Below are 21,051 nucleotides of genomic sequence, written 5' to 3'. Positions count from 1 at the left end.
GTTGTTCTAAGTAATTAAAACCACACTCCTCTGCATTATTGTCCAGAGTTCATGTTTTCTGGTTCACAAAGCAAGAAGCCAAAACTGTGGCCTCCAATGTGCTTTTGGGTAAATGAAGGGAGGAGGGGAAAAGCTCCACTTTGACCCTGTAGGATTCCTGAGCAAGGCCTTACTTGCTTCTGAGAGAGGCGGAAGGAAGGTGGGAATTTTCATAGTGTAGTAGTGTAGACAGAATATTTAATCAGACAGGCGAACCTGAGAGCAGCTAATATTTGTCAAGGTCCTGGGCCAGGCTCACCAAGCACAATCCCTTAGGAGCCTCCTGACAATCTCATGAGAGCTGCTAGTAACTCTCCCATTTTATAGAGAGAGAAAGTAAGGTGCAGAATGATGAAGCCACAGGCTTATACAGAGTTTGTACAGAGCCTGGATTCAAAGCTTACTTGTCAGATCCCGCATTTTGCACTTTTACCCACTAGCCTGTAATTCAAGTGTTACTGAGCAAAGATGTTCCTCCATTAAAATTTTTCTCTAGGGAAACAAGACGGTGTCATTTAAAACTAATTCCATGCCTAGCCTTTTATCCTATTATCATTTACTCTGCCTTATACAATAAACAAGCAAAGGTTGAAAGAAAAAGTTATCCAGAAAGTTACGCTTAGGAAAAAAAAAAATTAAAACAGTAGCTCTCGGAAAGAGAATTCACTACTGATACATTTAGAAAGGAATCAGAAAAAGGAAACCTCATCTACACTTTTCCTAAAAGCACCATAATTATTCCAGAAACCACGAGCGCTCATCTCCTCCCCCACCACACACTTTCTTCCCTATTACTTGCTCTGCAACACTGATAATTTCTGAAGCCAAGATGGGAATGGAAATTAATTTGTCATTTAATTTTTAATAAGTTGAAGACATCTTAGTGACAGCCAATCCGTCTGCACCCGCCTGCCAGAGGAGTCCTTGAGGAATCCTCAGATGGAAACGAACTACAGCATCAGATGCTGCTTGTCATGGAGCCACAGGACATAAAAGACTGAGCTGTGTAGAAGGGGAAAGGGAGAACGTGGGCGTCCCCATGCAACTTGGAATGCACAGCAAGCACTTGCCAGCAAGCAGACGGAGACAGCCAGGGATCCATCCCACCTGGGGTCACTGTTCTATCAAACAGGGCCTGTCGGGGTGGGCCTGGATTCAGGGCTAGGGACACCAGACCCTACCCAGGCTGACCCCGGGCAGGCTGTAGGTCCTGCCTACAGGTGAATTCCTTGCTATGCGCCTTTGCTGTGCTCCTAGTCTCCTGCTCTCCGGTCTCGATAAGTTGCTTTCTTTTCCTGTGGCTAAACTTAGCATCCCAGCATGGCTACTCATGGCTACTCATCCTTGAAATATGTCCATCTCTCAAAGGACTTGGCGACCGAAAAGCACCCTGAAGTGCTTTTCGGTCATGATTCTAAAACTATACCAAAGGACTGACCAGCACTGTCCAGCCATTCTCCAGTGGTCTGCCATGGATCAAGGCTGCTTGAACTCATTGCTCACCAGGCCTGGGAAGCTTGAACAATCACATAAGAGCGGTCCATTGAGTCCACTGGCGCCCACCCCAAGATTCATCTACAGCTTCTCCCATGCTTTTCTCTCCTTTTCAGTGACTTCAGTGTTGCTAAATCAGTAGCCTGCTCTTTCTCTGGCTTCACTGTCCGTGTGTGGTCTTTTGAGCTAATTCTCATTTTACACTTTTTCTAGTGAATGATACTAACGTTCAGTTTTTGGACCAAGACGATGATGATGATCCTGACACAGAACTGTACCTCACGCAGCCATTTGCATGTGGGACAGCATTTGCAGTCAGTGTCCTGGACTCGCTCATGAGCGCGGTGAGTGGGTGCGGGATATGGGAGTAGAGCACCTCCAACCTCCAACATCAATGGCCCAGGACTGGAGCTGGGGAGAGCATGACCACACAAAGCTTGCACTCTAGAAGGGGATACCAAACTGTTGTACAAATAAACGTTTGATTATGAATTCTTGAAAGTGTGAGGAAGATCAGGAAGAGGGGAGATTTTGTGGGGAAGAATATCCCCCTCAAAGAAGGAAAGCAAATGCAAAGGCCTGGTGGTGAAGGAAACTGGCAATCTAAGGAGGCCAAAGAAAGCCTTTGTAGCTGGGCCACAGTGAGAGAGGAAGAGGAGAGGATGAGGCAAGGTTGGGCCTATAAGACCAAGAAACCCATTGTCATGGCTTTGGTTTTTTTCTTAAGGTCAATGAGGAGACCTTGAAGGATGGTTTTAAGCTGGCAAGTCATGTGATCTGGTTTATGTTTTAAGAGGATTGTCTTGGCTGGTGTGTGGAGGATGGCTCAGGAGGCAAGATGGCAGCAGGAAATCTGAATTTGGGGCTATCAAAGTTTGGATAAGGATAGAGCTGGCAGAGCTAGAGGGAGATGGGTGCATCTGAGTGGTGTTGGTCAGGAAGATTGATAGGGCTTGGGGATAGATTGAATATGAGCAGAATATGGAAGAGGACAAAGTGTCGAGGGTGACTCCTAGGTCACTGCTTGCCACTGAAATGTAAGGCCTGGGAGAGGACCATGCACGAGGGTCAGGTCTGGCCAGTTCTCTGCTGCTGGGAGGGAATGAAGTAGTAGCAGAGAGAGGAGGGTGGGCTGTCTTAGGGGTCAAAAGCATCATTGGTTTCTTTTATAACTTGATATGCACCAAACAATCAAGGCATTGTTTTTTTCACTTTTGAGACCAAAAACAAGTAACGTATTAAAAAGTAGGCCCCAGTTCATGGAGCTCTCTTGAATTGCGAAAGGCAAAAGCAGACAGTAGAATGGGTTACAAGTGGGGATTGTGAAGTGTTCCCACTGAGTGTCTTTATTTATTATAGAGAAAAGCCTCTTTATTTTGGAATTCTCAAATTCACAATTTATGAAAATACAGACATAAGCTGGATAAAAACTGACCTTTGAGGAATCCATGAACAGGAGTTTTATTGAACACATTAAAACCATAAACATAGCTCCGAGAGTTTTTATATACATACATTTCTTTTTTTTTTTTTATATACATACATTTCTTAAAGTGCTTAAGAAGGCTATTCTCCTGAATGTGTTAAACAACTGATATGCTAATTATGCATTATTCTTCTCTATTCGTTAAAGCTAATCCCAGAAGAACCCCTATTTGAGGAAAGAAAAAACAAAGCTTTTTAAGACTAATTTAGGTTATTCTATATTCCTGAATGTGGTCCAGCTGCAAGCATATCTTATTTTAAAAATTAGAATTATGGATTTAAAAATAATTATGAAACAATATTCATCTGAATTAAGGTTGACTAGGCGTCATGCCAGACCTTTGCTTTCCAAAGCCAAGAAGGAGAGAAAAAGGTCACTAGAGAAGGCGCTCTCGGTTTCCCAGGACTTGTGATTTTTTTCTGATGGCCTGATGGTTCTGGGCCTAACCTCTCTACCTGCTGGTGATGTTGGGCTCAGTTTGTGGAAACTCCTTAAGCAAGCCAGAAGGAATGACGAAAGCTACAGGATGTGCTCATACAGGGCCAAATTGTCTGTACTGGTCTTCAGTTTCCAATGGATTTCTGTAATTCATCTCTTTAGAAATTTCATTTTACTTCTGATCCTAATTAGAGAGAATCCAGAAGACTGGTCTCACTAAAAGATGGTGAAACTGGGTACAGTGGCTTTTTTTTTCCCCCAAGAACTCCAAAATACTCTATTAACATTTTATAAAATCCAAACTTATACAATTATTTATGTTTCTACATATCAGACATGCAGGATATTCCAGGCAGCTATATAATTAGCAAGGCCACTTTTTCATACGTTATTAAGAATTTCAAAATGATGACTGCAGAGCTTTAAGCCAAGTGAGGGGCCCTTCTGAGCATGGACCATGGGTGACCGCACAGGCCACACGCCCGTGAAGCCAGCCCCTCATACCAGTAAGCCCATAAAATGGATTTTAAGCAGCAAAGAACTTCACCCCTATACAACCGGAGGGGCACTGGGTGGCCATGGGGTGGGGGTAGGGGGCCCCTCTGGATCTGAGCTACACCTCTGTCCGTCTATAGCACCACCAGTGAGTCAGTTCTTGGAAACTCAGATGAGAAATCGAAGTGGGTTGGTTTGAAATTTTTAAGAAGCCATCTCTAATCTCCTTTGAAATGCAAACTGAAGTGTCTGGGAGAGAGGAGCTAAGACACATGTGGATGCGACCGGTCTGCCCCGAAGCATTCCTTCTGAATTCCAGCCTGGGAAAGAAGAGTATCAGGAATCTAGTAACAGTCATTGTAATCACCATCAGCTTCATTTATTGAGGGCCCAGAACTGTGCAAGGCACTTCAGCCACAGTGACTGATCTTTCGGACAATAATGTGAATAAACCTGAAGCAAGACGTATTTAACTGTTGCACTGACAGTGACTTTTCAGATCATTAGTCAAAACGCCTATCCGATGGTTCCAGGCCTGGTTTTCCTTGTCTGGGATGAACAAGTTCCACGGTGACGTCTTGCATTGGGTCTGGCTCAGCAGACCCAGTTGAATCGGGCCTTCTGACAAAAATGTTACCTGTGATTTCTTTGCATTCCACCCCAACCCTAATTTATGAAAAACCAGGAGACTAGTCAGGAACCAAGGCAGTAATTAGAAGGATTTGAAAAGGTTGGCAGGAATGTAAATTGGGAAATTGAGACTCCAAGCAGCAGGAACCAGAGGTAAGCTTCCATCCCAGTCATTCGCTTACAAGCAACACCACGATGTTCACACACACTCACCTCCTCAGATGTCCATGATCTCCTTTTTCTAGCCCCCAAATTGCCACTTAATCATGTGTCTAAACATCCCCTGAATATTGTCCTTCATAACTCAACTCCTGCTGCTTACTGCTTCATTTGTTTAAAGAATAATGTTTTGATTCGTCACAAGCATCCCTGAACAGATAGGGATGTTGCAGACATGGCCTCACGGCTTTCTCCTGCTAATCAACAGCAGAAACACATGATCAGAGGCAATGATTATGCTTGTGGGAATGTGCCTCTAGGAAGAGGCTCACAACTAGGCGATGTATTTTTCGGAGTGGTACCAGCTTGCTGCTCACACACACACGGAAAAGATGAAAGGAAGCGTCTCTGTATTTAGAGCCGAGACTGGCGCTCAAGTGTTCAGACTTCTTTTCCACAGACACCCCTCGCCCCACCCACAGCCCCAATTTGAGTTCTACCTGGCCCCTCCCTAGGCAGAAAAGTCATGAACCAAGAGCCAGACTTCCCGGATGCAGATCCCAGCACCAGCATTTACTGGCGGCGTAAACTTAATCTCTCTGTGCCTCGCTTTTATCATCTTTAAAATTGGGATAATAATAGCACTTACCTCATAGAATTGTTGAGATAAATAAGTGAGTTAAGGCTGTAAAGTGATTAGTGCCGCACTTCACACATGACAAGCTCAATATTGTATTTATTATTATTGATCATTGCCTTCACTGAGCACTTAACTAAATGCCAGGCACTATTTGGATGCTGGGGATTTAGCAGTGGAGGAGAAAGAGGAAGACCCTGCCCTCATGTTGTTGGAACTTTCATTCTAGTGGGAGCTAATTATGTAAATCAGTAATGATAGCTACCATCGGTAGTAGTAAATGAATAAAATCAAATGGGCGAAACGGATTTGAAGAACATAAAATCGTTCGAATGGGTGTGGAGACCTGTGTTAGCCGCAATGGTCAGAGTAAAGTTGTCTCAGCTGAAAACTTGGAAGCTGACACTGAAAAGTCAGAAGAGAGCACGTGGGGGCGAGGGTGATGCAGTTTCCAAGGCAGGAGACAGATCGGGGGGCAAAGCTGAACAGTGGTGCCGAGCTGACTTTGGGGGGTCTGAGGGAGTTGTTGAAGGCTGTCATGCTTGGAACATGGTAGATACAGGGGAGGGACATGCAAGAAGCAGTCAGACAGGCAAAGCTACTGTCCACACTGTGAGTATTCTGAGTACAAAAGACCATGTCCCATCAAGTTCTCAGTCAGGATTAAACACTTCAGTCATCTTCCTTTGGATCCCAGCAGGATCCTCCTGAGGTCACCGCTTCCTGTGTGTGCTGGCTGGAGGGGCGCACCCATCACTGAGTTGACTCCTGAAGTAACCCCCGATTATTTTTCTGTCCCACACTCCATCCTACTGCACTCATTTTAAGAGAAGAAGCACAATGTATTGGCATGAGGAGCTGGATTGATCTCTGGCTTCTAATGAATCGTCTCTCATAAAAGTCTCAAAATGACACATTACAGGCAACACGCATCCCACAGACAAGTTCTGCATTTCCCAAAGTTTTTCATTTTTAAATGGAATTTGTGGCCAATATTTTAAGATCATAAGATTACACATAAAATATGGATTTCCGGCTTATTTTGTTTGGAGTCACAAAGCAGATTCCCGGATACCCACAAAGCACCAGTTGGCTAGAGCTGAGTTATGCTTCCCTTAATTACAGCCCACCATGTTCGCTGTTGAACTCTCCCACTCGCCTGCTTCACCCATCCCACTGGTCCCCGCCTATGCATCCCACTGAACCACTGAACCAGACTTACAGGCCTCCTGCTTCTAATTTTGTGAGCCTGTACGGCTCTAGTCAGCCAGCATCCTTGGGCTTCTGGCCATGGGCCTGTGCTTGGAGTCAGAAGGATGAGCACATGATGTCCATTTTCTTTGAACCCTCAACCTTTTTTGGGATCCCTGCTGCTGAATCCCCCAGGAGCCCAAGAAAAACTTCAGTATGAGCATTTTGTGCCAAGCGTGTCTTTGCTTTGCTCACTGCACCAATGCCCAGGGTGGGTATTTGCATGTTCAATGAATTTGCATTTCATAACAAAGGCGAGGACTTACAGGAGAAACAGTGTGGCACTGGCCCACGAATTAGGTCGTACAGGTTCCAGTCCCAGCTCACCAGCAGCCCATGCATGTCTTTTCCACTGTCTGGGACTCAGTTGGGTCCAACTGTTAATGGGAATGATATTAACAACCCCTTATCACGTTAGCGTAATCGGGTAAGAACAAAGGTAGATGAAAGTCTTTCACAGAATAGACAAATATTTCTTCAGATCAAATGTAACTACAAAGAAGTAGATTTATTATATATGTGTGTGTACATACACGTATGTGTGTGTACTCACACACATATGTTATATGTTTCTCTATTCTATTCTCTAATATCAGAGCTGGTCTCTGTCAGAAATAACTGGGCTTATGTTGGTAAGACTGAAGAATGTGACCATCTGGAAGATGGACCCACATGATTTGCTCTCTTAATTGTAATTGTGTTTTGGCTGCACCCCAGGAGGGTGTCATGGAGCAGACCAAGTTCTCCAAGCTAATCCGGTGCCATGTTACATAAACAAATGACTCCTCCCTGGCCCTCTTCCTTACACTCCACTCAAGAGCCTCATTTCTTCTGCTCGCAAGGTGAGGGACGGCCCATGGGCCATCCCGAGGCAGAGGACCTAGCACTGGTGTCCATGTGGCAAATGGGAGCGTGCTCTGTTGCACCCAGAACGTTTCACCACTGTCACATCAGGCCAGGCAGGGCCAGGATTGAAAAAAAAAAAAAAAATCAAATCGTTCTCATCCTTCATGAAAGAAAAATACTAAAAATAAAAATCTACACCATGAAAACTAACAAATCTAAAAAATGGCAGCTGTGGCATGGAAAATGACAATTTTAGAGCAATTATAAACGAAAGGCAAAGTGCCATTAAAGTTAAGGCAATGTTATTAAAAGATGTGTTAATTTTCAGTTAAATTTTCTATAAAAGACCAATTAGTTTAAAAGGCTTGACAGCATTAACTGTGAAACATAAGCTCTGGTAATTATACTTTAAAAAAATAAAAAGAGGAAGATGCACCAGTGAGTTAGAAACACAGGCGCAGAGGGGTGTCCTCAGAGCAGGCTAGGTGGCACTGCAGGCTCAGATTTCCCTGTGCAGTCAGGTCCTCTGCCCAGCATTTCTCGGCTTCCTCCATGCCTCTTACTCCGTCTACATATGGGATCTGAGAAATGTCAAAGTTCAGAGGCCAAGGAGGCTATGTGTGTGATCTGGGCCAGATCTCTGATATAAGAGATGAGAACACAGAAACACAGAGAGAGGGAATTTTCCAAATTGGTTGCATTGCTAGCCGGTTGTTATTTTTATAAGCTACCGTTTATTTGTTGTGCATTTGAAGTTACACGAAGTATCTCATTTAACGCTATCCTATAAGCTGGCCTGCACTGGGGTTTTTGTGTTCCTGTTACATGGATAAGGAATTGGAAGCATAGAAAAGTCAGGCAACGTTCCCATTGTCATAGGTGTTGAATGGTGAATCAGGGATTTAAAACCATACGAGCTGAATTCTGAGGTCAGTACACATAACCAGGGGTGTCTTCTTGTCTTATTGGGAAGAAAGGCTTCCCTGACTAGGGGTGGAACCCCGACGTTGGTAGTGGGAAGAGAGACTCCCATATTCCTTAGACTACATGGGTAGCTCAGGAGGCGAAAGATCACACTTCCATATTACAATCCTCCCTTCGGAAGTTTGTGTTTCTTCGATTCTAGTGTTTTCTTTAATCCAGAAAAAAATGATACCCTCTGGGTCAGGTGAGTTGTACAGAAGTTTGTTCTAGCTGGCACATTCTCCATAGGGATTGTCTGTTATAATTGGCATTTGAGGGCCTAGCATCTGTTTGCTGCATGGTACTGAAATAGCCACTTTCTATGCAGAAAGCTCTGGATTTGCTGCTTAGCTGCCGACCAATCAATGTATGAAGAAATTTGTGCCTTCCGTTATGACCAACTAGACATCCTTTTTCAAGAAAAGCATTGTCTTTTCACTAAGTTACTCAGATCACAAAGAAACCTTGATATGTGCTCAGAACACACCCACATGAAATGCTCAAAGTACTTCTCTGCAGCTGAATATTGAGCCAACCAAATGGGAGCAGGAGTGCTCTGCTGAGAGACAGACGTCATTATTCTCTGTCATAGCAGATAATGCTGCCCACAGTGAGGCTCCTTGATGCCTGCATGGGAGAATCAAGGAGAGAGATCTAGGATACAGGTTGGAGGGTAGAGATTTGTGTTCAGAGTTATGAGTGGTTCCAGAGCTGTTCAGCTACCCATAAAACCCTGTGACCCACCCTGAAATTATACCCGTTGATGGGAAATTTTGTAAGTGACACACTCTTTGAATAGAATACAATTCTATTGCAAGCCAAACAAAGACCTAGGGATTAGTAGATGCTCAATAAATGTCAGCGACTGATTGATCAAAAATTCTGTGCTGTTACAGTGTAACTGATTTCAACACAGAAGGGGAAACATGTTGAGGTCAAATCCTTGAGATTTGACAAAACAATAACCTTTCATGTTGACCTTCTAAACTTATCATTGCAAAGCAGAACTTACAGTGTTTTATGTTTAAAAATCATTGACAGTTTTCATTAGAAAAGTTATTCATGTTGTGTGGGATATTTTGAAAGCACAGAACTATATAAAGAAAAACATTTAAGTGAACCATATTTACAATACCCAAAGATAAGCATGATTAATATTTTGGTATATTTCCTCCCAGATGGATAAATATGGATCACCCAGTTTTATATCTTGTTTTTTTTTTTCTTTTCTTTTAACACTTAGTATTTTATCCAGAGCATTTAATCATGTTGTATTATTGAGTATCATGATTTGCAATGCCTCCATAGGACTTCCTGAGACTCTAACCTATAGATATTCCAGAACCTCTTTAACCATTATTTACCTATCATGAGACATTTCACGTTAAAAATTTTTTGTTTTAACAATAATTAACCCTGTGATAAACATTATTGCACATGATCTTTGAACAAGAAGCAATTTATTATCTTGAGGCAAACTTACTGGGTTTTTAACAAATAGGAACACGTTCAAAGCTCTTGATGCATATGGCTGGATTCTCTCCTATTAATTCATACTGCCATCATGGGTGTGTAAATCCTATCCCATGTGCTCCAGCCGGCACTGATTATCATTTTCTCTAGAAGGCCCTTTAATTGTGTTTATGATAATTTTTGAAGTATCTAAACTTTTAACTTATATGTAATCATGTAAATGCATATTTACTTTTGTGAATTATTCTATAGTGTTTTTGCTTCAAAAGTGCCTGCTGAACAAGAGAACTATCAGGTATCCTGAGATCAGTTAAATATTCAGCTATATTTTCATCAGGTTGTTTGTGGCTGCATTTTTTGCCTTGCACTATTTTATAACATTTGCTTCCTTTCTTTGGCCCAGTTTTATTGAGATATAATGAACTTATAACACTATGTACATTTAAGGTATATAGTGTAATGACTTGATATATGCATATATTGAGAAATGATTGCCACAGTAGGGTTAGTTGACACATTCATCTCCTCACATAGCTGTATATTTGTGTGGGTGTGTGAGAACTTTTAAAATCTACTCTCTTGGCAACTTTTAAATATACAACAGTACTGTTAACTGCTGTACATTACATCCCCAGAACGTAATCATCTTATGGAATGAATGGAATTCATCTTACTGGAAACTTGTGTCCTTTGACCACCTTTACCTGTTTCCCCCCACCCCCCATGTCCAGCCCTGGACAACCACCAATCTGTTCTCTTGTCTCTGTGAGGTCAGGTTTTTGTTTTTTTTTTTTCCCCCCCAGGTTCCACATGTAAGTGAGATTATACAATATTTGGATTTCTCTCTTAGACTTATTTCACTTAACGTAATGCTCTCAGGATTCATCCATGTTGTTGCAAATGGCAGGATTTCCTTCTTTTTATGGCTGAGTAGTATTCCGTTATATATATATACATATACATACACACACACACCACATTCTCTTTATCCACTCATCTGTCAATGGACACTTAGGTTGTTTGCATGTCTTGGCTACTGTAAAAAGTTTTGCAGTGAATATGGGAGTGCAGCGGTATCTTTGAGATAGTGATTTTGCATCCTTCAGATATACCAAGAAGGGGAATTGCTGGATCATATGGTAGTACTATTTGTAATTTTTTGAGGAACAGTTATACTGTTTTTCATAGTGGCTGCACCTATTTACATTCACAACCACAGTGCACAGGGGTCTCCTTTTCTCTTCATCCTCATCAACGTGTATTTCTTGCCTTTTTGACAACAGTCATTCTAGCAGTTGTGAGGTGATAGCTCATTGTGGTTTTGATTTGCATTTCCTTGATGGTTAGTGATGTTGAGCACCTTTCCATGTACCTGTTGGCCATTTGTATGTCTTCTTTGGAAAAATGTCTATTCAGTTTCTTTGCCCATTTTGAATAGGATTTTTTCGTGTTTTTTTGCTACTGAGTTATATGAATTTCATTCATTTCCTTTTTTAGAAATTTAATATAAATATATTTTCACGGTCAAAATATGTAAAATAAATAAAATTATAGGAAAAAATTAAAATCAGTCAGAATTCTATCACCAAGAGTTAATCACCAAGTAAAATTTGGGGGTACTAAGTACAATTATTTTTACATGAATAAACCTGTATCACTTGAGGTCTGCATTTTAATTTTTTTTAAGATTTTATTTATTTATTTGACAGAGAGATCACAAGTAGGCAGACAGGCAGGCAGAGGGAGAGGGAGAATCTGGGTTCCTGCTGAGAGTGGCACCCGATGCGGGACTCCATCCCAGGACTCTGGGATCATGACCTGAGCCAAAGGCAGACGCTTACCGGACTGAGCCACCCAGGTGCCCCGAGGTCTGCCCTTTTAACATGAATTTTATGTCATGTTGTTTTTTGGATCCTGCCTTTTTGCATATTTTACTATTACATCATATAATTGTTACTATGCCATTAAATATTCTCTGAAAACATAAATATCTGGACAATGTAAGTAATATAAGTATATCATGATTTATTTAATCATTACCATATTGTTGAAGAATTTTTTCCAGATAGCCAGTTATCCCTAAATCATTTCTTGAAAAAACATTTTTTTCCTTACGGTGTATGATGCTTTCCTTATCATATTAAAGAACAGATCAGCAAATTTTTTTTGTAGAGGGCCAGGTGGTGAATATCTTAGGTTTTTGAGAACCATAAAGACTCTGTTGAAAGTACTTGACTTCTGTCATTATAGCATAAAAGCCCATTTGTAATAAACTATAGAAATGATCCCTGAAAGTATAGTCTTTAAAAGCCCATTTGTAAACAAATGGGTATGTCTAGGTCCCAATAAAACTTTATTTAAGAAAACAGGTGGCAGGTTGGATTTGGCCCAAGGGCCAGATTTGCCAGCTCCTGCATTTGTACATAGAACTATTAGACTATTGTTCTCAGTAATCTATTCTGGTTGATTGGTCTTCTCATTTTTACTATTGTCTACAATGTTAAGTTATGAAATATTTAATATTTATTACAGTCCCTGGGAGGACAATTTCATAAACTGCTTCCAGAGGAAATTTAGCATAGTTGTATCAAGTTTTTAAAAAGTCCAGTTGAGGGGCACTTGGGTGGCTCAGTGGGTGAAGCTTCCCGACTCTTGATTTTGGCTCAGGGCATGATCTCAGGGTCTTGAGATAGAGCCCCGTGTGGAGCCCCATGTCTGGCTCTGGGCTAAGCATGGAGCCTGCGTAGATTCTCTCCGCCCCTCTGCCACCCCTCCCCTACACACACACACACACACACACACACACACTCTCTCTCTCTCTCTCCCTGTCTCTGTCTCTGTCTCTCTCGCAAAATAAACAAACAAATAAATAAATAAATATTAAAAGTCCAGTTGAATCTATGACATATATCAAACTTAAAAATTTTACTGGAAAAAATAAGACATTATAACATCCAGTTGACGTGTTAAGGAATATGGTATTCTTTTTTATTTTTTCGTAATAATCTTCTCTATCTATGGATGGTCATTATTTTGCTTTCCCTTGAACAACAGTAGCTGTTCCTATGCATGACCAGGAGCTGTGATACTAAAGAGAGCTTCCGGGATAGGAGTGTTAATTCTCAAACATGTATGACACTATATTCTCTTTCTTATTTCTCATTTTATTTTTTTAGTTATATTTGTCATAGGCTTGTTTAGTTTTTCGAAGAATTATTTCTTATATTTATCATTTTAATAAATATCCTCTTGTGATTTCATTAATTGATGCTTTATTATTTTATCCTTCTGCTTTTCTAAAATAAAAAAAGAACAGTAAAAGACAGTTCTTTTAATGCTTAGCATTATTTATTGTAATTCTTTTGTACTTAATAATAAAATCACTTAAGGCTCTGAATTTGTTTCTGTAGCTTTGGCCTCAATCCATGACATTCTTATATGCCATTTTCAAATAGTTAACTTTTAAATACTCTATATTCTAAGTTTGATTTCCATCTTGACCTATAGTTAGGTTTTAGAATACTTTTCTTTTAAGCCTGGAGATGTTGGGATATTTACTTTTATTTCTACTATTATCTTAATTTTCTAAATGTAGACTCTACAGCTTATGCTTTATTGTATATATTGAAATTTTATACTTTGAGCTGTTGATCGTTTTTTTGTAATTACTGTTTGTAAGCTATCTAAAAATGTTGCAAAATTTAGCACAAATCTACTAAAGCACTTTCATTATATCCTTAATTTTCTCATAGTTTGGTCTGTGTGAGCTACTGAAGCTAGAAACACAGTGATATTTTACATATCACTCTCAATCCACATTTATTTTACTCTAATTGCTAATTAGTTTTACTTTCTATATTTCAGTTATATTATTTTGTGCATAAGTAGGTTATATCTTTATTGTAAATTTTAACTATCAATACAAAGCTAACTTGCTTAATGTAACATTTAAAAATTTTCCCTTGAAATACAGTTTTGTATGCCTATTTTGTTTTGCTTTTTCCTATTTCTCTCTGAAAATATCTGAGTTTGATTTTTATTTTGGCTTTTGAATAAGTCTGAGAACCTTTGCAATTTAATCAAATCCTTTAGCTCATTTATGTTTAGTTATTAAAATATAATGCTATAATTTTGCATTATGCTTTATACATGCTTCTATAATTGTGTCTTTTATTATCCATCTTTGGGTATATAGGCTATATTTTGGTATGCATAGTTTCTCTAGTGATGAGTAAACTATCTATATTCTATTTTTGATTCTAATTAGTGGTTACCAGACGTTCTATAAATATGTTTGAAAGTATATTTTCTTAGCATTATTATCTAGAAAAATTTAGCTCTTGATTCTTCCTTTATATCCATCCTCCTCTCTCCTACCTCATTTTTCTGACTTTTAAAAATAAATTAATATTACCATATTAACAAATAATTTTGTCATTTTTTCTTTCAAGAATTATTTTTGATGTTTGCATTTAGTTTAGTAATAAAACATACAACCATTTCTTAAATTCCATGTTTCAATATATTTCACCAGTATTTTAAAACCAAATTTGCTCATTTCTTAATTTCTAAAAGTTTCAAATGATCTTGAAGGATGCTGACTTTTGTTCCTTATTTTTTTTAATGAAGTAAATCAATAAATGCTTAGGCACTCAGAGATTCAAAAATATTTCTGTTGTTTTTTTTTTAATATTTCTATTGCTTTCACAAATGATTGATGATTTAGCTGCATGTAGAATTCTTGGAATAAATGTGTCCTTTCCAAACTCAGTTGGCATCATTCTTAAGTTTTCTAGAGAAGTCTCTGGCTAACCTGATCGTGTGCATATTTTTTTCCTCACAGCATTGTGTTAGGTGACATTTTTTCTTCATTTAATATTGTAAATTTAAATATTCACCTGTTACAGATTTAGATGATGGCCACATTCACTTGGTGAGCCACATCCTCTGTTCATTCTTCAGCTCAAGACAGGTTGTGTTCATTTGTTTCCTTGCTTGCTTACTCATTTTGACCTGCTTGAATTTTGTTTACAGTGTTAACTTGTAAACACTATTTATCAATTTGACCTCTGTTGTCTTTCCTCAACATCTACTAACATTCTCATAAAAAAGACAGGCAGGAAGGCAGACAGGCAGATAGACAAGAAAGAAAGGAAGGAAGGAAGGAATGAAGAAGAAAGAAAGAAAGAAAGAAAGAAAGAAAGAAAGAAAGAAAGAAAGAAAGAGAAAGAAAAAGAAAGAAAGAAGAAACAAAGAAACAAAGAAAGAAAGAAACAAAGAAAGAAAGAAAGAAAGAAAGAAAGAAAGAAAGAAAGAAAGAAAGAAAAAGAGAAAGAAAAAGAGAAAGGGAAAGGAAGGAAGGAAGGAAGGAAGAAAGAAAGAAAAGAAAGAAAGAAAGAAAGAAAGAAAGAAAGAAAGAAAGAAAGAAAGAAAGAAAGAAAGAAAAGAAGAAGAAAAAGAAAAAGAAAGGTCTCTACAGGGCGCCTGGGTGGCTCAGTTGGTTAAGCGACTGCCTTCAGCTCAGGTCATGATCCCAGGGTCCTGGGATCGAGTCCCACATCGGGCTCCCTGCTCTGCGGGGAGCCTGCTTCTCCCTCTCCCACTCCCCCTGCTTGTGTTCCCTCTCTCGCTGTGTCTCTCTCTCTCTGTCAAATAAATAAATAAAATCTTTAAAAAAAAAAAAAAAGAAAGAAAGGTCTCTACATATTTCTCTATGTAGTTTCGGCCAACTTCTTAGTCTTACTTCCACACCACTGATTTTGTGTGCATGTGATTTTTAGTTCTGCAACATAGTGCCTCTTTTTCATTGTTGTTTTGGTAAAAACACTTCACATGAGATCTACCCACTTAAATTTTTCTATGTACAATACAGTATCGTTAATTATTGCTTCTTAATGGATAAAAATCTGGCCATTATAAGTTTAGTTACCTTTTAACTATTTCTCTTTATAAGTAAGATTCTCCCATTTAAAATGTACAATTCTGTGATTTTTAGTGTAATCAGAAATATGTACAACCTTCACCAGTCAATTTTAGAACATTTTCATTGCCTCAAAAAAACCCTCCGTATGCTTTAGCAACCCCCACTAACCTCTGTCCCCTTCCCCCAGCCCTAAGCAACCATTAATCTACCACCTATCTTTATAGATTTGCTTCTTCTAGACATTTCTTTGTAAATATATTTATTTAATTTATTTATTTTTTATTCTTATGTTAATCCCCATACATTACATCATTAGTTTTAGATGAAGTGTTCCATGATTCATTGTTTGTGCATAACACCCAGTGCTCCATGCAGAATGTGCCCTCAATACCCACCACCAGGCTAACCCATCCTCCCACCCCCCTCCCCTCTAGAACCCTGTTTGTTTTTCAGAGTCCATCGTCTCTCATGGTTCATCTACCCCTCCGATTTCCCCCGCTTCATTCTTCCCCTCCCGCTACCTTCTTCTTCTTCTTTTTTTTTTCTTAACATATATTGCATTATTTGTTTCAGAGGTACAGATCTGAGATTCAACAGTCTTGCACAATTCACAGCGCTTACCAGAGCACATACCCTCCCCAGTGTCTATCACCCAGTCACCCCATCCCTCCCACCCCACCCCCCACTCCAGCAACACTCAGTTTGTTTCCTGCGATTAAGAATTCCTCATATCAGTGAGATCATATGATACATGTCTTCTAGACATTTCTTATAAATGGAATCATACAATATGTAGTCTTTTGTGACTGACTTCTTTCACTTAACATAATGTTTTCAAGGTATTAGTACTTCATCCCTTTTTATGATAAGAATAATATTCATATAACTGAATAATATTCATGGATATAACACATTTTATTTATGCATACATTAGGTGATAGACATTTGGACTATTTCCGTTTTTAGCTATTATGAATAATGTTGCTATAAACATGTATACAAGTTTCCATATGGACATATTTTTTAAATTTCTCTTGGGTATATATATATAGAAGTAGAATTGCTGGGTTATATAACTGTTTAACCGTATGAGGAGCTGCTAAACTGTTTCTCGAAGTGGCAGTATCATTTTATATTCCCACCAGCAGAGTGTTAGGGTTGCAATTTCTCTACATCCTCACCAACTCTTGTTATGATTTGTCTTTTTGATTATAGCCATCCTAGTGGGTATAAAGAGGTATCTCATTGTGGTTTTAATTTCCATTTTCCTGATGACTAGTGATGTCGAGCATCTTTTCATTTATTTTGTTGGCCATTTGTATATCTTTTTTTGAGAAATGTTTAAGTCTTTTGTCCATTTTTAAAATTGGGTTATTTGTCTTTATGTTGTTGGGATATAAGATTTTATATATATAAAGATTTTATTTATGTAGTCTTACATAAGATTATATGTATTATATATATATATTCTGGATACTATATCAGATATATGATTTACAAATATTTTCTCTCATTCTGTAAGGTTTTCTTTTTTTTTTCACTTTCTGGACAGTGTACTTTGATGCACAAAAATTTTAACTTTGATGAAGTTAAATTTATCTTTTTCGGGGGGGTTGCTGTGCTTTGAGTGTCATATTTAAGAATCCATTTTCAAATCAAAGGTCATGACAATTTACCCTATGTTTTCTTCTAAGTGTTTCATAGTTTTAGCTCTTACATTTAGGTCTTTGATCCATTTTGAATTAATTTTTGCATATGGTGTGAGGTAGGGGTCCAATTTTATTCTTCTGAATGTGGAAGCCCAAGAATTGTAGCACCATTTGTTTAAGAGACTATGTTCTTTCTCCATGGAATGGTTTTGGCACCTTGTTGAAATCAATTGACCAAAAGCATGTGAGTTTCTTTCTGGACTCTCAATTCAGTCCCATGTCTGTCCTTATGTCAATACTACACTGTCTTGACTACAGTAGTGTTGTAGTGTATTTTGAAATCAGGAAGTGTGAGTCCTCCAACTTTATCTCTTTTGGATTATTTGATTATTTGGAGTGCTTACAAATTTATATGAATTTTACTATTTTTTTAATTTTTTTAAAGATTTTATTTATTTATTTGAGAGAGAGAGAGAGAGCAGGAGTGGGGCAGGGGGCAGAGGGAGAGGGAGAAGCAGACTCTCTGCTGAGCGGTGAGCCCGATGTGGGGCTCCATCCCAGGACCCTGGGATCATGATCTGAGCTGAAGGCAGATGCTTAGCCCACTGAGCCACCCAGGTGCCCCTCATATGAATTTTAGAATCAGCTTTTCCATCTCTATAAAAATGGTTTTGGGGGTTTTGACAGAGATTGTACTGAATCTGTAAATTGTTTGGGGGAATACTGTCTTAATCATATTAAGACTTCCAATCCATAAACATGGGATGCCTTTCCATTATTTAGATTTTCTTTAATGTCTTTCAACAATATTTTGTAGTTTTCAGTGTACCAGTCTTGCACTTCCTTGGTTAAATTTATTCCTAAGTGTTTATTCTTTATGATGCTATTATAAATGGAATTTCCTAAATTTGTTCTTGTATTGTTCATTGCAAGTGTATCGATATACAAATGATTTTTTGTATATTGACTTTGTACCTGCAAACTTGCTGAACACATTTATTATCTATAATTGAATTTTAATAGATACCTTAGAATTTTCTATATATAACATTATGTTCTCTGTAATCTGAGATAGTTTTACTTCTTTCTTTCCGATATGGTCCCCTCATTTCTTTCTAGCCTTGGCTAGAGCTCCCAGTGCTGTGTTGAATAGAAGTGGTGAGAGCGGACTTCCTTGTCTTGTTCCTGATTCTAAGGGGAAAGCATCCAGTCTTTCACCACTATGTCTGCTGATAACTTTGGGTTTTTGATACATGCCCTTTATCAGGTTGAAGAAATTCCCTTCTATTCCTAGTTTATTGAATGTTTTTGTCATGAAAGGATATTGGATTCTTTTAATTATCTCTAATCACATCTACGTAATTTAAATATCTTTCATAAAAAGTAATTGGGTAAGTTGTATGAAGTCAGCTTTTTTATAATCTGATCTTTTACTTCTTATAGAAACTATACTTTTAAAAATTTTATTCTAAAACAGATGCTTCTTTTTCTTTTACTTCTTCCAGCAACCATTTAATCAGTCAAAATGATGCTTTTCCTTTATATCTTAAATACTGTGGTTCCCTTTTAAAAAATATTTATAGTGGCTTTTTAAATTTTTCTCTACCGAAAAACAGAGTTGGGTATATGAGGTTGTGAATATTCTGCCGCCCACTTTGCGAGCTGTTAGATTCCTCCTCTTGGTCTTACCTAAAAGGGTAATTAGAGTTCAAAGGCCCTTGTCAAAGTTCTGTGCCCAGCACTCATACATTTAATGTGCCCCAGTGTTAAGGAGGGGTCTCCTGCTTCTACTGATGTGCCATCTGACTGTAGGGAAGAGGATTTACCTCTGAAAACTTTGGAAATGTTTGTGGGTGTGCCCCAAGGCCACCTCCCCTAAAACACACCTCTGGAGGCTCTTGCCATTACTGCTGTCCCATCCCAGGATGCAGGGCCCTGGTGACCTTTGTTGTGTCATTCCTGATTCCAAATAGGGTCTTAAATGGAAGCAACTGAGAAGTACAGATTCAAGGATGAAATACACGGCCTTGGTTTGCCCACCCCTTACCCAACATAAATGATTTTTAAAAAGGGAAGGTTGAGGATGAGCTGACCATTCCTCTCACCAGCGAGAGCTCGGAGTCTCTGCTATTAAGTCAGAAGTGTTTATCAGCGGTTCTCGTGCACCAAGCCCTGCTCTGTGCACCTCACGTGTATTAGTTCTATCGTCCTTATAACCACTCTGTTAATACATTTTACGGATCATGAAACTGAGGCACAAAAATGACAAATAATTTTCCAGGGTCACACAGCTCCTGCGAGGTGAAGCCAGCATTAAACCCACCGCCTGACTCTTTCCCCCTGACTGACCCAGCAACACTTCTCCTGTGCTTGTCCTCGGTCTGCTTCTGTGCCCCGGGGCACATCTGAGCTCCGGCATCTCTGAGACAAGGTTCTCCTTAGGGTCTGACTCCTGAGTAACATTCCTAGTCTCCTTTGCTGTTGAGATTGTCTATCACTCTGGGTGGGTTTTGCGAGTATTTCAAAGAGGAAAGTGAATCTTGCCCCAGGAGCAGCTATCATCTGAACTCAGAAGTCCTCAGGGAATAATTTGCATATGAACTTGATCTTAATGACTGTGCTAATTTTGCGGATGAGAATATCAAAGCCTAGAACCGGTTAGTCAACCTCCCCCAGGACAGAGAACTAGTGCTGGCTACCCAGGACGAGAACTCCTCCTTACCTGGTTTATTCCCCACTACGTTTTGCCGGGTCAAGTGTCTGAGAAATTGCGGAGGTGAAATGCCGCTGTCTTTCCTAACCCTCTCCCAAAGGTCCGCGCGCCCTCAGAAGCCACGGGCAAACTCTGGTTTGAATTCATTTCACCTGCTTGATTTCTTCTTACCTTGGAAAATGGAATGCAGACCCTTGCTTGAGATTTTTCTCCAATTATGCTGGGTGACAAATGTCTTTTTGAGCTCTTTTATTTGACACCCTATTAATTTTTTTAAACTCCCATTGTTTTGTTCCTGACAGACCTGTTATGTTTCAGATGTGAGACAAATGTACAATTGAGGGAAACTTCTCTAATATGCTATATCTGCCTCAGACTGTTGAGAGGACTTAAAAAGACAAGACCCAAAGTGTACACACCAGGACATCCTCCCCCTCATAATTTTATCTGGCATATTTAATTGATAGAGATTTCTGGGTTAGATTACTATCAAAGCACGTAGTAAACTGTAGAGCGTGTGGCCTCAATGACTTTCTTGGCATCTCTTTCCAATGCAGAGAGAAATTTTGCCACTGTTGGGGAAGGCGACTTCCTGGCATAAGGTGACAGGACCTCAGAAGTAGTCGTACGTGGGTTAGCAGCCTGGGCAGGCTACATTTTGTGTCACAAGTCCAAAGTCCCTCAGTAGACACGCCGGACAGGAAGAGAGGAAGCAGTATTTGTTTCCCTACTAACACCAATTATGGTAAACACCAACCATTTAGATTTCAGCCCTTTAATGAAAGTTCCCTGAATTGGTTTTTTAAAAGTCAGGCTCTCCTGGCAGAACCAAGTAGGAGAGAAAAGAATGGAATA

At 39.3% G+C, this 21,051-nt stretch overlaps 1 protein-coding gene and 1 pseudogene across 13 annotated transcripts in view; one reads left to right on the top strand and one right to left on the bottom strand.

Annotated features, from left to right (window-relative positions):
• The window catches only part of KCNMA1 (potassium calcium-activated channel subfamily M alpha 1), a 734,101-nt gene that overhangs the window by 692,415 nt on the left and 20,635 nt on the right, over positions 1-21,051 (top strand). For 12 of the 13 annotated variants that reach the window (XR_010412485.1, XR_010412484.1, XR_010412486.1 and 9 more), the window contains one exon: positions 1,747-1,877. Coding sequence is in view for 9 of the 13 variants with exons in the window: in XM_054508237.2 (XP_054364212.1) it covers positions 1,747-1,877 (131 nt within the window). In the remaining 4 variants the exon portion in view is untranslated. Of the gene's footprint in view, positions 1-908; positions 1,260-1,746; positions 1,878-21,051 lie in introns of those variants that run through there. The other variant, XR_010412487.1, reaches the window with a different exon arrangement.
• On the bottom strand, positions 12,127-12,215 carry LOC123847308 (small nucleolar RNA U3; annotated as a pseudogene).

Source organism: Mirounga angustirostris, unplaced genomic scaffold (assembly GCF_029215605.1).
Source record: "Mirounga angustirostris isolate CCGP_5_RB_7025 unplaced genomic scaffold, mMirAng1.0.hap1 SCAF_6, whole genome shotgun sequence".
In the NCBI taxonomy this organism is placed as follows: Eukaryota; Metazoa; Chordata; class Mammalia; order Carnivora; family Phocidae; genus Mirounga; species Mirounga angustirostris.
This window is presented reverse-complemented; position numbering and strand designations above follow the sequence as displayed.